This window comes from Mus musculus, chromosome 2 (assembly GCF_000001635.26).
Source record: "Mus musculus strain C57BL/6J chromosome 2, GRCm38.p6 C57BL/6J".
Lineage (NCBI taxonomy): Eukaryota > Metazoa > Chordata > Mammalia > Rodentia > Muridae > Mus > Mus musculus.
Genome location: NC_000068.7, coordinates 31,368,768 through 31,385,764, shown reverse-complemented (window position 1 = coordinate 31,385,764; position 16,997 = coordinate 31,368,768). Strand labels below are relative to the sequence as shown.

The window sequence follows — 16,997 nt, the reverse complement described above, 5'->3', positions numbered from 1 at the left end:
GAATGCGTTTCTTGGTGCTTCCCAGACCCATGCCCTCCTAACTCTCCTGTCCCCGGTGGCAGTGAGGAAAGGCTCCCTCTGAGGCCACTATGCTATCACCTATAGTACTTAGGGCTTCTCCCATCCAGGCAAAGGGATTCCACTGCAGAGCCCCACCCCAGCCCTGAATGTATTAATTTTTCCTGTTCCTTCCACTGATGTGATGGACACTGGCTTCCCACTGACATTTGAAATACTAACTTGCCTTATTTGGCGTTCTCAGATAAATGTAAGTTCAACACACATCGGAAGTAGTGAGTGTATAAAGTTGGTAGTTTGGGGAGATGAGGGGCCATATGCCCTTGGCTCCTGTTATTGACCCTCAGGCCCCGTTTCTGACCTCGCTCTCCCTCCCAGGCAGCAACAGGAGGCAGGGAAGCAAGTTCCTGGACCAGCTAGGGCTGGAAGGTACTGGACTCACAGTGAATGCTGAGCTGAAAGTCCTTGGCCTGCTGGCCGGCTGGGCTGAAGGCCACACACTGATACTGCCCTTCGTCACCTAAGTGACTGCTGATAATTCTGAGAACTTGGCCATCCTCCTGCAGCAGGATGTGAGGATCCCCTGGAAGGATAGGCCTAGAGAAAAGCCATCAATCAGGCCAGGGTGCCGGCGGCAGCGTTTCCTGGGAATCTCCCACGGGAGAGAGACACCCATGCTGCCCTTCACAGAATTCAGGGTAGCACATAACACACCCGCCAGGCTTTCTCAGGCTTCCCTGACCACCCAGCCTCCTCCCACTCCACCGAGAGAATCACTCACTGCCCATCCTTGGTCCACTCCACCTGGGGCGTGGGAACCCCTGAGGTCTGACACTCCAATGTCACATCAGCACCAGCCAGGCCAAGCACCTCCTGAGCGGCCCCAGCTCCCAGCAAGGAGGGAGGGACTGGGGGTGGGAAGGGAGGAAAAGGGGGGATGCCTCAGACTCCATACTCCCTGCTGACCACAGGAAGGTCCCTTGGCCTGTACACCCTCCACCTGAGGAGCTCCCAGACATGGCTGGACGAGCCCTTTCCCCAGACTTATCAGCAGCCTGTACTGCTCTTGTGTAGCACCGCTGTGATGGCTAATCTTGTCAACTGGATGAAAGTTAAAATCGCCATGGAAATAAATCTCCCATTGTGTCTGTGAGGAATTTTCTAGAATGGGTTAACCGAGGTAAGAAGACACACCCTAAATATGTGTGGCTCTATCACCAGGCTAGGGTTCTGGACTGCATTTTAAAAAGCAGAAAGCTGGCTGAGCACCGACAACCATCTCTCTCTGCTTCCTGTGTGGGGATGTGATGTACCAGCCACCTCAAGCTCCCATGGCTATGACATCAATATAATAGACTGTACCTTTGAACCGTGGTTACCTTTCCCCCACAGCAACTAAGACTACCTGGATGGCACTGCTTAGCTAATCATGTGACGGTCCCCTGTGTGGTCTGCTCTGTGGGCTCCTGAGGATAGGGCCTAGGTCTGTGGTGGCCCCCATGCACCCTTTGGTCTCTGCTAACACATGCTTGGGAGTTTGGGGCACAGTCCTCACTCACTGAACACAGCAAGATTGAAGTCTCTCTGGGCGCTCCCCGCCTGATTCTCAGCCTGGCAGGAATAGAGGCCAGAATGGCTCTCTTGGATCCTAGGGAAGTGGAGGGACCGGGAGCCATCCAAGAGGCGATGTCCACTTGCCTCTGGGATCTGAGCACAGGAGGCCAGAGGGAGTATGTATAAGCAATGAGAGAACAGAGGCCCATGGAGGTGGTCACTAGAGCGGAGTTCTCAGTTCCCCAAGAGGACCCTCAGGAAGTCCTCTCAGGACAATAGTTCCCCACTGTCCCTGAACTCCAGCATCCTCAAGGACATTTGTCACATTCCCATGTCCCTTAGCACACAGAGAAACATATCATCACCCAAAAGTCCCACCTTCCCCATCCCAACCTCCCCCGGAGTCACCCACCAGCTGCCCATCCTTGAGCCACGCCACCTCAGGGGCAGGAAAGCCGTTTATGTCACACTCCAGCGTCAGGGGCTGTCCAGCTAGGCCCGACACGTTGGTTATGTGCCCCTCTTCCCGGATGCTGGGGGGCACTTGGGGAGCAGTGAGAAACAGAAGAGTGGCTCCCACTTTGGTTGAGCTTAGAGTCTAAGGCGGGCCACCCACATCCAGCCCCATCCCTCGGTCCTCAGGCCTGTCATCAGCCCGTCACTGAGACCCTGGGAGACTCTCCTGCCTTCATCTATCCTGATCTAACCACAAGGGCCTACGGATCACAGGTGGACACAGCAGCTTCCCCCTGGGATCAGCACCTCCCCTCCCCCACTGTGAACAGATGCCAGATTCCGACACTCCGTCTACGAAGCAGGACATAGCCAGTTCTACCTGCAACCAGATATCACACAAGGGAGGTTCCGAGTGGGAAGTGCCAAAGGTCAGTCCCCCCCACTCCCACCCCAGTGTCTCTAGCCAACCTCCCAGGGAAGTTATTCCCCAGAAAATTGGGGACACAAAGTGGCTGTGAGATCTGCTCAGGCTGAGAGGTCCGGCGCATCCCAGTAGGGGGAGCACTCCCAGCCTGCCAGCAGGGGGAGCACTCCCAGCCTGCCCTGGCCTTGTGGAGTCTGTGCTGGCACCCTTGGGTGCAGCTCCTGCTGTGGGTGATTACACAAGGCCGTCATGGGTTAGAGGTGGACTAGAACTCTGCTCAGCTCTATTCTTACTAGCCTTGTGTGTGTGGAGGCCAGAGGACAATCTGGGATGTAATTCCCCAAGTGCCAGCCACCTTCTCTGCTTAGAAAGGAATTAGAAACACATAGCAGGCTAGCCTGGCTGGCCAGCGAGCTCCCAGGCATGCCTAGCTTTCCCAGCACAGGTGCACACTGTGTTGCCCCGACTTTTCCATGGGTGCCGAGATCAGACTCAGATCCTCAAGGTTACACAGCGAGCACGTTAGTGGCTGAGCCTTTGCTGCAGATCTTGACCAGCTGACACCCCAGAAGCCTCCACTGTCCCTTTAGATGTACCTGGCAAAATGGGGTGCCCCACGCAATACCCTCAAACCCTAATCTTTCCTGGTCTCTTGGGGAGAAGGAATCAGGTGTCCATAGTCTGCTCTGTAGGAAGCTTTGGGGCCCTGGCTCCTGGCACCATTATGGGTCTCCACGTGGTAAGTGGAAACAGACCTGTCCCCGGTCTCCAGCTCTAAGGCCTCAGCTTACCATAGACCACCAGCTTGGCTCTCCTGGATGCAGAGCCCACCTCATTGGTGGCCTGGCACTCGTACTCCCCGCTGTCTGCAAGAGAGACTGAGGACAGGAACAGCGACCCTTCATCCAGCACCGCCACATCTGGCCGGCCATTCAGGGGCTCTGAGGATGGGCCCCTCCGCCATGTGATTCGTGGCTTTGGAGTCCCTGGCAGGGTATGTAGAATCATCAGGCAAGATATCGGACACCCCCTCCATGCCTGCACTGTCCCCTCATGTGACCCCCTGTGCACATAGTGCTGACTTTCATGATGGGTGGTCTCAGGCCCTGTGTCACCCCCATGTCAGGAGGAGGAAGAGGAGGAAAAGGAAGAGGAGGAGAGTGAGGAGGGGGAGGGGCTCCCTCAGATCTTCAGCATGTGTCCCCTATCTCCACACAGGGTTGAGTGTCCATAGGAGCATGAGAAAAACATGCTTTCTGACTCTCAAGGAGGCCAGAGGTATCCTTCCAGGTATCTCCTGCCAGCCCTGAGCTCTCCTCTCTGTGCCAACACTGACTTTCAAATGACTGACAGTCCACTCCTGCCAGCTTTTGCTGCTCAGCATCTTCCCCCATGAGGGTCAGGGTCTTCACTGTTCCTTGCTATGCCACCAGCACAGCCCACACACTAGGTACTGTGTGAATGAGCAAGCCTGCTGTGCGTAGCATGCTCACCGTGCCAACTGAGCTGGGCATGCACAGTGGGAGCTGTTGACTCTGCCTGTCCTGTCCCTCCCCTCACAGTGTGACCAAATTTGGGACAGCCATGCTCCTGGCTACATCCCAGCCCTGGAGGGGAAGTGATGGTGTCTGTAAGTATTCCTTGTGCCAGGCTATGATGCTATGCCCTTTAGCACTCAGGCCCAGCCCCTATTGCTGTCCACCCTTGGGGAAAGTGCCAAATACAACCTGGGGGTGGAACAGTCCAGAGAGGTTGCACTACAGAGGGCCTTTGGGTGAGGCTGGTGAGGCTGAAGTCTAGCCCTTCCGGTCCAAGGATGAGAGGGGGAGGGATATGAGCGGGCCACACTGTGGAACAGCTTGAAGTGGAAGGCTAGGTTGGGTGGCTTGCCCATGGTTGTGTCCCTGCCTGCTATTTCTAGAGTCCAACACTAGGTGGCACTGTGATCAAGGCTCCCAGTCCCTACTTAAGCACCTGTTCTCCTGCCTGCCACCTTAGTGTTGTTGAGGGCTCTTCCAGGTGCCCAGCTTTTGCAGAGCGAGCTGCTGAGGTCAAGGATGCTTTGACCTATACTATAGAGTTGTCTGAGTGACCTCACAACCCAAGGAGGTCACTATCTGGTGGCCGAGTTCCTGGAATCCAGCTAGCCCTGCTTCCCTAGTCCCACCCGGGGCTTGGCCTCACCTTGGGCAGGACATGGCAGACTGGCATTCTCTCCGGCCACTCGCTCCAGCAGGCTCTTGGTCTCGTCAGTCCCCCAGTGTGGTGGCTCTGTGAGAGGTAGCAAGGTCATGTTCATAACCCTCAGGTCCAGCATTCCCTCCCAGTAAGGGCTGGGAGGAGGGGCGTCTCCTCCCAGAGTGCCAGCCTCCATCCTCCCAGGGAGGCCAGTATTTGAGGCTGGACCCTGTGCCTCAAACACAAGATGTATAATAGGGTCCTGTAGGTGTCCTTCCAACTGTGTCTTTCTTCCAGTCTCTAACAGCGAAAATGCTAGGATATTCCAGAATATTCTGTAGGTCATGCATAATTTCTTAGTGGCCTTGCCTATTACTGGATCACCTTTCAGTGTTTTTTGTTTTGTTTTGTTTGTTTGTTTTTTGTTTTTGTTTTGTTTTGTTTTGTTTTGTTTTTTAAATGGCCTGAGTTACCCATGTTGTAAAAGTCCCCTTCAGGCCCCTAGGGTCATAGGCCACAGGTCTTCTCTGCAAATCATGGAGCCTTCATGGAGGCTCTGAGGACTTACTGCTTCAGACCTGACTAGCAGAGCCCAGAACAGCGAGTACTCAGAGGTGTGGGTCATGGCGGAGGGAGGGACTCAGGGACTCACCGAGCACAAGGAGCTCCAGCTTCCAGGTATCTGTGCCAGCGCTATTGGAGGCCTCACAGCGGTACAGCCCAGCATCAGAGGTCTTGACAGCAGCAAAGTGGACAGAGCCCTGGGCTCCCTCGCCCATCAGGGCCATCCCGTCCTTGAACCAGTTCAGCTGAGGTTGGGGGTTGCCTTCGGCCACACAGTTCAGGTCAAGGGCTTCTCCAGCCAGTACCTTCAGGACCCGAGGGCCAGGCTGCACCTGAGGGGGGACTGGCAGGGCCCCAGGGATGGGCATCGAGGTGGGCTATCCAGTTAAGGGTCTCAGAGCCACAGCCCATGTTACAACCCTGATATGAGCAACCAGCAAAATCATCCCAGGGTGGGACGTCTAAGGCAGCTGCTCCTTATTGCAAAGCAGAGCTGTCAGGACCTATGTGGTCTTCCCCACACCCTGAAAGAGCAGAATCCATCTTCCACCTGGACACCTGCTGCATGCTCTCAATGCATTTATCCCCTGTCCTCCCTCACCAGTGTGCCCTGTGCCATGTGAGACGTGCCATCTGGTCTACACCAGGGTAGTGGGCATATGGGGAAACTGAGGCACTGAAGGCAGGACAAACTCAGAATGGCCTGGTGAGGTTGGAGCAGCGCAGTCTGAGCAGCTACACAAGCCCAGCTTCCTTCCCCACACCGTGGTGCTATGCACCGGCTGAGCCCCAGCTTCCCCTTGCTGCCGTCAGAATGAGAGGTGAGATGGCACTGGCTCCCAGCAGCCCCCGGCCTCAGCTATGGGCTGTGTTTGCATTTCTCAACCATTTTCTCACACTCTACCCCGTGAGTCCTCCTGCAGGGTGGAGAGTGCCACACCCAGTTTGAAGATGAGGAAACTGAAGCATGTAAAGATTTCTCTCCTGAAGACCGTAGCCCTGGGTCTGTGTGTCTGAGGGTCCGGACAGCTTCTGGAAGGCCCAGCCTGTTCAGGTTAGGAGCATAAGCAGGGCCCAGGCCCAGCTGCTCTCCTGCGCCATCAGGGAAGCTGAGTAGAACCCTGATATTGTCCCAGTCTCTAAGACACAGTCAAACATGAGCCCAGGCTTTGGAACCTAGCACAGGCCAGCTGCTTGGCAGTGCTCAGAAAGGGCCCAGGAGCTCGGAGATGTCCACAGTCACTATGCCATGCCCACCATCTTTGCCATACCTCAGGCTTCTTTGTTCTCAGCACCTGATATAGGACTCCCTTGTAATGATTACAGGTTGGGCATCATCGTGGCCCCACGTTACAAGGTTCAGAGGGATCACACAACACATTGGTAGACACTGATTGAGCTCCAACCCTGCTATGCTGTTTCCAGCTCCACCTCGCATTTCCACCTTCACTCTCCTCTCACTTGCGGGGAGGGAGGGATCTTTTCTCTCCACCCCCCACCCCAGGCCTCAGCCTATCTATCTGCAAAGTGGGAAGCTGGCTTGGATAGGGCCGGTGAGCATCTGCAACTTGATCTCGAGGGCAGATGATGTGTCTAGGCGCCCAGCTGGGGTGTGAAGGACATAGATGAAACGTGCATCTGTTCCCCATTACCCACAGACTCTGAGAACAGATTTCAAGTCATTATCAATGATGTGGAACGTTCACTATCTCCCTGCCCTTCCCTCTTGGGCCCCATGAGAGTAGCACGTGGGCTAGGCCATGCATGGTCCTGTCCTATGGTCTGCCCAGGGCTCTCCTGTGTGGCTGGCTTGGGATGACTTCTTTTGAATGGGACCACTCCAGGGACCCCTAACTGTGCTGGGGATCAGGACCACAGTGAGTGCACATTTAGACCTTGGCCACAGAGAGGGAGGTCTACAGTGGTGGCTGGAAGACCAGGAGCCTCTCCCAGTATCAGTGGGCCTGTTACAGAAGCGTGACTTCCGTCAGATAGAGGCTCTCGGAACTATTGCCCCTTGTGTGTCTCTAGTGTTGGTCCCCACTGAGCCCTGATCTTGGTGGGCCTCTTTTAACAGCTCTCCCAGGCCCGAAGTCAGGGAGAGGAGTGGCCGGTCTGGCACTGTGGAGCCTGAGAGGTGTTATAGGGCAAGGCAGGCATGGAGATGAGAGATGGAGTAAGAGAATCGTCTGTGAGCCCTACCTTGAACTCTGAGGACGTAGCGGCGAGATGTGGCCCCCGCGGGGTTGCTGGCTGTACACCCATAAAGGCCATTGTCACCCACCTGGGCCTGTGCCAGGCGCAGGGAGCCTGATGGGAGGAGCTCATACCTGTGGGGAGGAGGGACACCAGTGAAATCTCATTCCACCCTGGCCAGAGAAAGGCTTGAAGACCCACCTCCAAGGATCTAGCAGCTGCCTCCTCCAGGCAGCCTTCCCAGGCTGAAGTCACAACTACCTTCTGGCCTCAACTCCAGCCCCTAATTGGCCTCCAAAAGTCAAGGTCAGACCCTCTCAGTGTAGAGAGATAGTTGGGTCCCAATCCACATTTCCTTCCTTCTTAGCTGTGTGACCCAGAACATGACCTGGGTTTCCATTTCATCATCTATAAAATGGGGGCTCTGGCACCCCAACCTCCATGCGTCACCAATTGGTAGCAATGCCCCTTGCCCTCAGCACATCTGTTTGTGAGGAGGCTAGACTCCCTCTGCTTTCAGAGAAAAGTCGTCCACCAGCTCCAAGCCCCCAGTGTCTGAGTTCTCAGACTCCTAAGCCCAGAACCAGGCCTCTTGGAGAGTCACTGTCCAGAGGCATCTCAGGGACCCATGAGAAGGAACATTGCAGACCCTCCCCCAGATCTGGCCCACCTCACTAGTCCCCTGACCCTTCTCACAAGGCTACAGGCCACTAGCCAGACTCCAGCAGCTGGGATGGACCCCAAGGAGCCCTGCAGACATGATGTCAACTCCATCTGTGCTGGCCCTAAGGAACAGAGGCTGCAGCCTGTGGCCCTGACAAGTCCAAGGCCAAGTGCTCAGATCGGGGCTGGAGGACCCCAGGATCAATTGTCAACCTAGAGGTGACCTTCAATATTCAGATGGGCTTCAGCCTGGTTCCCTACCCCCTCCCTGCTGAGACCAAGCATCTACCTCTGCAAAATTGTATCACGGGGTCCCTGGCAGGAGATGTGGGAGCCAACCCTGCAGCACCCCACATCTCTCCATGCAGTTGCCAGGGTGCATGGTTTCCAACCACACCCTAGCTGTCATCACTGCCTTGCCTCTATCCACTCATCTGTAAGTGAGGTGATAACCTCCCTACCAGAACCTTCTAGCTGGTCCGAGTATCCAGCAGGCACTGTACACAGCGTTGGGTGACATGCAAGCCAACGACATTTACTCTACAAACTGAACTACACTCCAGGCCCTTGGCACCTGTCTTTCCTATAACCAATTACAGTCATTTTTTACAGAAGTTGGAGGGGGTGGGTGCTCACTGTATCATAAAGAAGAGATGAAAACCTGTGGACCCGCAGTTCAGATGTGTAAGCTGACACTTGCAGGGCCCGAGAGGACCTGGGCCTGTCCAGAGGAGTAGATTTTTGCTCTGTGTGCCAAGGTGGCCATAGCAAGGGGCAGGGGCAGGGCTTGGAGGGATCTTTGCAGCGCATCTCCTCTCTCAGCACTGTCAACCCTGTCCAACCTCCCAGGCCCTGACTCCTGCAGCTCTGCGCCTGCTGGGGTGCCCTTTTCTCCATCCTTCAGGCAGGTACCACTTCTTTCAAGAAGGCCATCTCCATACCTCCAGGCTGGCAAGCCCATCTGTGGTGTCCCATGGCTCTACCCATCTGTGACACTGGAAGCCTCTTTGTCTTCCAGAGGCTCCAGGGGGATACCCTTTATCACCAGGCCCTGCACAGAACAGCGTCTATGGCCACCAGCATGAATTCCCAACAAGGCTCAGAGACAAAGTAAAGCCACTGTCCCAGTCCAGGGCTTGATAGAGCTGCTTGGGAGGTGCTGGTTAGGAGGTTCCAGGCAGATTCAACCTGCTCCCCTCCCCCAGAGCCCTCCCCGCAACCTTCCAAGCGGCTCATAGGGAAGTGCTGGCCAGGCCTGGGAGGAGGTATATAGAACGACAGACTCTTCAAGCCGTGAGCTGCTGGGGATGGGGCTCCATCAATAGGAGGGCTTCTCCAAGGCTCTGCAGCCAGACGACTCTTCACAGCACCCAAGGGAGCACTTGGATTCAAGGGGAGTTTCCTGTTTATGATGTCCATTGGCTGGGGCCTCACAATCCAGGGCCAGGCATACACAGATGTCAGAGGGCTGGGATGGAGGACCTGCAGGGGACCCACTGACTCTGGCAGAACCTCCCAGGCAGAGAGTGGCCAACAAACCACCTGATCTGCCCAGATGGTCCAAAGTGCACCTGGTGGGAAATACTTGGTGGAAATTACACCTGGTAGAAAATACACCTGATGGGAAGTGCAGCTGGTGGGAAATACTTGGTGGGAGGTACACCTGGTGGGAAGTACACCTGGTGGGAAATGTATCTGGTGGGAAATGCACCTGGTGGGAAATGCACCTGGTGGAAGCATCCATAGCCCACACCTGCCTACCCTCCCTGTGCACCTCTGTCCAGCCAGCTCCTGAAGCCGTTAGGGTATTTATCACAGAAGTGATCTCTGACATTATCTTCGAGGAATCAGGTATGCTCAGGTTTCTACTTTGTCGCAGTCCTTAGCACATAGTAGGTGCACATGAATATTTGGCAACAACAGTCTCAATACAGCCATGCTGCTCTCTGGACCTCCTCAAGGCAGGACTGGCTCCAGCCCTTCCCTGAAGTTTCTCCAGACACTCCCATGCAGGCTAATGTTCCAGAACCTAAGCTTGTTCATTTATTCATTCAATGGGAGTGCTCCCCTCCCCCAGTTCCTAATGACTGGAGTGTCTGTGCTCTTTTTCTTGGGCTGCTGAGAATCTTGGTACTTGTCTGTCCTGGTCCCTGCCATTGCTACAGGGGTCATCTTGCTGCCTCTGGCTATAAAAGGTCATTCTGCAATGCTTTCAATTCTCCCCAAAGAGTACACAGTAGGACTGGAGGTTGGAGATGCTGCCCTGTCCACTGTCCACACTTCTCAGCATATGCCTACTGTGTGCCGTGTGTGCATCAGTCTAAGCCCAGAGTGGAGAACCATTCATCCAAGTGGCACAATCCCTCACCAGGAAGTCACAGATGGAAGAGCTGAGCTAGGAAATCTGAGGAGAGGGCATGATAATCTGGGGGGGGGGGGGAGAGGGGAGAGAAGGAAGAATGGGTTGCACGGATGTCAGCAATGGCTGCCAGCTCTTGTGTGCTTCCTGTAGATATTTACACAGTTGGGTACCTGCTGGGTGACTTCTCATTTGACACTCCCCAGCCACACCTCAGGACAGAGCCCTCATGGGTACCATCACCATGTTAGCAAAGCAGAGGTCAGAGAGAAGCTCTGTTGCTGATGTCACTCAGCTGACCAGAAACAGTGGCACCTGGCCCTCAGATCGTGTCATTGAGGGTCCACAAGTTTGGGGTCTGATGCTTAGTTAACAAAGGGAGCCACTGGTCATGGTAGGCTGAGAACCAGAATGGCCACCAACACTAACTCTGAGGCTCCACCAAGGTAGAGAGCTCCACACCCAGCCCTTAGGTAGTCCATCCTCGGTCACTAGCTCTCATCAGACAGCCCATAAGGAGACAGGTGGGTGGCTGTCCTTCAGGGTGCAAGAGAGTAGGCAAAGAATGAAGAGACTCTGACAACTGGAAGCCTGGAGCAGCCATGTTCCCTTACTACCACTCCCCTTTTGGAATTGGGGATCTGGCCCTGTGTGAGTCCCTGGATTGATGCCTTGGGAGCAGGAGCAGAAGCCAGGAGCACTTCCAGCTGCCCCCACTCCACAGCAGAATCCCTAAACAAACATTAAACATTGTTGCCTAGCAACACGCCCCAGCCCAGTATCCCAGCTGAGGAGAGAGATGCTCTCTGGCTACCATCACAAGTTGGACCCTTTCACATCTCAAATGGGAAGACTGAGTTCTGAGGAGGAGATGGATCTTGTTTGAGTTGGGTAACACTGGGCAGGGTCCCCCCAGGCCCTTCAGTGTCTAGTTTGATCTGGCACAGAGCCAGCATGAGCTGTCCCCAATCCATGCAGCCTGCTTTAGTTTTTGCATTGGTGACTAGGAGGCTTCTGCAAAAACAACAGTTCCAGGACAGTGAGATCAGATAGCCAAAGACCATATCTTAATCTTGTCCTTAGCTGGGTGCCCTGGGGCCTGCTCCCCAAAGGAGGTGACCCAGGAGGCAGAAAGGAGCATGTGAGCAGAGTCACCCAGCAGCACCACTTACAACAGTGAAACTGTTGGAGAAGTGTATGTCCCGAGCAGAAGAACAGCTCTTAGTAACGCCAGGGCAGCCTGAATGCAGACTTACCCTTTGAGATAGCGTATAGTCACACCAGCAGAGCAGGGCAGAAAGGCCAGGCATTTGGCTATTCAAGAAAGAACCCAGACAGAAGCCAGACTCACCAAATTCATATAGGAGCATGTATGTATAAGGTCATCGGAAAGGAGGGGAACTCAGGTGGATGTCAGGGTCTCTTGGCTTCTCCAGCCCCAAGCTCACTTTCTCCAGTAAGCTCTGACTTGGGGGTATTAGAGACACCCCCCTCCCAACCCTGGTTCAGAATATTCTTTTCTAGGTACTTGGGAAAGCAGTGGCATCCTAACCTGCATTGTGTATGTGAATGCGTATGTGTGTCTCATCTCTCTGGGCGCATCTGAATGTGTTCACGTCTGTATATTCTGTACCTGTGTGTCCAGCCTAGGGAAGAAGAAAATCTCCATCCAGCTCACCCTCCCCCAGCTCCTGGTTCCCTCTCTGCCTCTGTGGCCCCAGCATGACAACATTTACCGCACCTACTCCAGGGTGGCCTGCTGCTGGCTGGGCCCACCACTCGTGGCCAAACTGGAATAGAAGAGGCCGTAGCGGCCCGGCACATCCTGATTCCAACCAACCAGCCGCTTCCACAGCGTTACAAGGGATGCTGAAACAAGGCAAGGCCATTCTAGGAGGCAGACCTTTGGGCCAGGCTTTGCTCAGGGAAGGAAGAACGTTAGAGGGCAGGGAAGGGGCCACTGGAGGCATGCTGAGACCAATCTAGATCCTGAGGCAATCAGGCACCTCCAGCTCACGGAAGGAAGTGAGCTCTTTGGTTTTTAGAATGAGTCTTGAAACTGAGCCTTGGGGCTCTTCCAAGAAGGAAGAGGAGTAGGCAGAGGAGAGGGGAGAGGGCTGGAGGAGCACAGAGAGTAGGTCCATGCCTGTCTCACCTTCAGTTCTCTATGTAGTGGCTGAATGTGGGGGGACGGGGCAGTAGAGCTATGCTGTGTCTGTGAGTGGGGGGTGGGGCAGTAGAGCTATGCTGTGTCTGTGCTCAGCTTCAGGCTCCTAGAAAGCCCAAAGAACCTCAAACACACACATCTTGTTTGTTTAAAAGATAATTAAAAGAACAGAGGCACGAAGCAACCGCCCAGGGATGGGAAGACCTGCATGTCGTTAGCTGTTGGTGCGAGTAACGGGAATGTTCTAGAGTCGATTGTGGCGAGCACTGCACAATTGTAAATGTACTGAAAACAAGACCTGCTGAACTGGGCAGGTGAAAGAAGGGAGCCATCCTGTATTAGAGGGGATTCCCAAAAGCTAGTCATGGGACAATTCCAAGGACAACAGACAGGGTACGATGAGCATTGTGTGTGCACGTGTGTGCACACACATGTGGAAGCCATAGGTCAACCAGTGTCTCCGCCTATCATTCTCCACCTTAGTTTTGGAACAGGCTCTCTCACTGAGCTTGCTTCACTGATTCAGTGGCTAGTGAACTCAGAGAGCTTCCCGTGTCTGTCCCACTCCCTGCACACACAGGGTTACAGTCTCTGGACACCACATCTGGCCTTTTTATGGGTACTGAGAATCAAATTAAGTTCTCATGTAGACACTTAACCCACTGACCCATCTCCCTAGGCCCAGGGTTGTCTTAAAACAATTTTTAGATTAATTTCATGTGTGCTTGTATGTGTGTGTGTGTGTGTGTGTGTGTGTGTGCAGTACCCAAAGAGGCCAGAAGAGGGCATTGATCTCCTGGAGCTGCAGTTACAGAAGCTTGTGACCCACCTAATCTGGATGCTAGGAGCTGAACTTGGGTCCTCTGTAAGAGCAGTATATGCTCTAAACTGCTGTGCCATTTTACCAGCCCCAGGATCACAAGTGTTTGAAAGCCAATGGCAATGCCTCTGTGAGCGGCAGCGGCAGCGGCAGCAGCCGCAGGACAGAGGTATAAAGCTAATGGCACCATCTATGGCATCTAAGCTCTGAAGAGCCATCACACCAGGAGAGGAGGATCTGCAGGATGTTCACTTTATAGATGTCAAAGATGGCTGAGAGTCGCCAAGGGCCACCTGTGCTCCCCAGTCAGAACAGAAGCCGGAGCATCTAGTGTCTCTCTCCCTATCCTGAGCATGCTGACTGCCTTAGAGATAAACTCCCAGCATCCCTCAAGTCCAGAGAAAAGCAGTGGGAATCTTCCAGAAGGATGCCAGTAAAAGCAAAAGGAGAAAACACATTCTATGACCGCTGTTGCTCGGGAGGCCCTGGGAAATTTATGACTCCCTGTTGATCCATTAACGCATCAGACTGGAGGGGTGAACAACTGGAATTTGCTTCCCATTTCAGTAACAAGCCATAAACAAACACCACAGCCACCGCCTGGCAAGGAGTAAACACTAGCTTTTTGGTGGGTGTGGGGGATGTAGGCTCTGCCTACCCCCACCCACATCTCATCCCGTGGCTGCTCAAGGACACTGAAGAGCCCACCCAGGACTAGCTCTCTGCGCTCCAAGTGAATTCAGAGATCCGCGGCTGTGAGGTTTGGAAGGATTCAGGAAGCAGATGTTCTGAGGGACCCGTGGGGGTGGTGGGGGTGAGAGCCAACTGCTGGAGACCTTCTCGGTCTGAGCCGTCTCAAAGACTTTGCCAGGACTGATGTCACACAGCCTGTGCTGCGGTGCCTCTATCCCACTCCAGGTCAAGGACTCCAGGAATTTAGAGACTCACTTACTGGCTGGAAGTAGCAATGGACAGCTTCTCTTGAGGCAGAATTCTGTGCTACTAAAAGCCCCTTGCAGGGTCCCCAGTAAAGAGAAGGAGGACAAGCCACCAGACACCTGCTGTACACAGTGGCTGTGGAGGCCACTTGTGTATTGGTCAAGATGTATCTCCCACCCTCGCTCTGGTTTTTCTTACTCCAGTGACTCTGAGGGTCTCACTCCAGCCCAGGAACCCTCAGCATCTTGGTATAGCTCAGAAAGCAAAAATCATTAGGCAAACAAGAAGCAAGATGACCTACGGGACCTGGGACGCAGAAGCTCAGATCTGCAAGGTGTGTGCTGGGTCATGAGCCACATTTGCAGAAGCTCTTGAGGCTTCCCCGAGTCTTAAGGTCATATGCACCTGCTTAGGTCACAACAACCTTGACACCATTTTCTCTCCGACCCAAGCTTGGCCCCACATGCTAGGACTGGGTACCTGTTGGTGACAGGCAGTAGAGGGTTGGCATCCTTGGTCCAGGTGAGCAGTGGAGTTGGGGAGCCTTGGGCCTCACAGTCCAGGGTCACCTCTTCACCAGCCTTGACTGTCACTCTCAGAGGGACATCCACAGCCTGGGAGCCATTCATCTTGATCATGGGCTTGGCTGTTGGGAGAAGTTAACACAGCAGGAGCAAAAGCAAGCAGCTAGCGGATGGTTCCCTCGGATAGCAGAGGGGAAGTCACTTTTACCTTGGGAGAGGTTCCAAGAGCACGTGAGGCCAAGGGTCATTACAATTGAAAGCACAGGTTTGGTCATTCAGCCCGCCCCTTTGACTGTCCAACATTCTGCTCTGCCATCTCCCATTGGTCAACCTTTTCATTTCCCGTTATAGTTGCCACAGAATGCAACAGGAACACTCTCTTGTTTCTTCGCACCCCAGAAGGGGATTTGGGATAATTTATGCACATCATTTCTCTGTTAGGCCAAGGACTCCTCATGGAAGAAGCTACCTCAGTACTGACTCCCACCCCCAAGGCTTGCCCAGTGTGCATTTGCTAACAGAATTTAGTCAGAAACAAGTCACATGGGGGGGGGGCATCTGAACACTACCATGACTTCCTATGTATGCCACATCCATACTTCTGACCATAAATTCCCCTCATCATTATTCTCTTTGAGTTTAAGCCCCGTGGAGTTTAGCCTGGAGTTAAACTCTACGGTAGTCAAAGATGACCGTGAACACTCATCCTCCTGCTTCGGGCTCCTGAAGACTGAGATCACAGATCTGCACGACCACGCCTAGTTTTGTTTTGCTTTTTTTAAAAAACAGGATCTCACTGTGTAGCCCTGGCTGTCCTGGATCTCACTATTGTAGACCAGGCTGGCCTCAGATGCTCCGCTATCACCTGCCTCTGCCTCCCAAGTGCTGAGACTAAAAGCAGCATTCTCTCACACCTGGCAGATTTTTTTTTTAAATGTGGTGCTGGGGATGGAACCCAGGGCCTCAGTGCATGTTAGGCAAGTTTCTTGTATCCCAAATCCCCATTATTTTGTAACATAAGTATATAACAGAAAACAACCAGCATTGGCTCACCGTTCCAGACCCACTCCCTGAAGGCCCAGCCTGAGGGAATGGTTGGGAATGACCATAACTTCCCCTCATCATTATTCTTGTCCAGGCAGCACTTTGAGTTTGCAAGAACTGGGTCCCAACTGACCAGTACACAATTGATTACTTAATCTCAGTAATGATAGGTGCTACTAAGGGGATGTCCCACCCAGAGTTTACAACAAAGTGGTTTGATTCAGCTTGGGGTCTGACACATGAGAGAAGCCGGTTGGTCCCAGAGGAAGAAGTGCATCGAGGAAACCTCATGTCTGAAGGCCCCAAGGGAGGTTAGAATATCAAAGAAACCAAGAGGCCGGAGAGTGAGAAGGGTGGGTGGGGGGCAGAGGAGGGTGAGGAGAGGGGCAGATGAGGGTGTTGCAAGGCTGGTGGATCCTGTGTCTGCTCAGGGCTTGGTACTGTGAGCCAGCTGGGCATAGAGGCTGAGTGAGCCCTTGTGGTCCCCCTCCCACTGATCCCTCTCCCCTCAGGACCTGTTACACTCACTATTAACAGACAGCCACATCTCCTGGCTGGAGAAGCCCACACTGTTGGTGGCTGTGCACACATAGGCACCTGCATCCTGCGGGGATGGCTGGACAATGACCAGGGTACCATTTCTGCTCACACTGTAGTGACCGCTGGTAGTCAAGGCGTTGGTTTCCTAGGACAGAGCCACAGTGACAACATCGGAGCTCACACTCTGTCTCAGGATGCACCAAGGTGACCTCTCTGGGTGCCCCCACCCCCCCAAAGGTTTCAGGTCCTGCCTACCTTGGTCCAGGTGATTTTAGGGGTGGGGACTCCTGAAGCTATGCAGGGGAGGGAGGCTGGCACTCCTTCGTTGGTGACGTGGTGGGTGGAAGTCGGATGGATTCTAGGTGGCACTTTTATAAATAGACCAATTTTTAACATTTTATAAACCAGTGTACCTAATGGCTAAGACCTAGAAGCAATCCAAATGCCCCCCCCAGCAATGACTGCACAAGTAAACGGGATGTGTGTCCATAATGAAATAGTACTCAGCCTTCAAAAGGAAGAAAACTGACTCTAACTCTGACATTCCAAAA

At 53.8% G+C, this 16,997-nt stretch overlaps 1 protein-coding gene across 5 annotated transcripts in view; it reads right to left on the bottom strand.

Annotated features, from left to right (window-relative positions):
- Positions 1–16,997, bottom strand: part of Hmcn2 (hemicentin 2) — a 146,484-nt gene that overhangs the window by 74,974 nt on the left and 54,513 nt on the right. For all 5 annotated transcript variants that reach the window (XR_003953689.1, XM_006498503.4, XM_006498501.4 and 2 more), the window contains 11 exons: positions 16,702–16,814; positions 16,435–16,591; positions 14,819–14,984; positions 7,397–7,524; positions 5,283–5,537; positions 4,637–4,723; positions 3,244–3,438; positions 1,985–2,115; positions 1,578–1,725; positions 800–926; positions 461–615 (listed from right to left, as the gene is read on the bottom strand). Coding sequence is in view for 4 of the 5 variants with exons in the window: in XM_006498503.4 (XP_006498566.1) it covers positions 461–615; positions 800–926; positions 1,578–1,725; positions 1,985–2,115; positions 3,244–3,438; positions 4,637–4,723; positions 5,283–5,537; positions 7,397–7,524; positions 14,819–14,984; positions 16,435–16,591; positions 16,702–16,814 (1,662 nt within the window). In the remaining variant the exon portion in view is untranslated. The remainder of the gene's footprint in view (positions 1–460; positions 616–799; positions 927–1,577; positions 1,726–1,984; positions 2,116–3,243; positions 3,439–4,636; positions 4,724–5,282; positions 5,538–7,396; positions 7,525–14,818; positions 14,985–16,434; positions 16,592–16,701; positions 16,815–16,997) is intronic.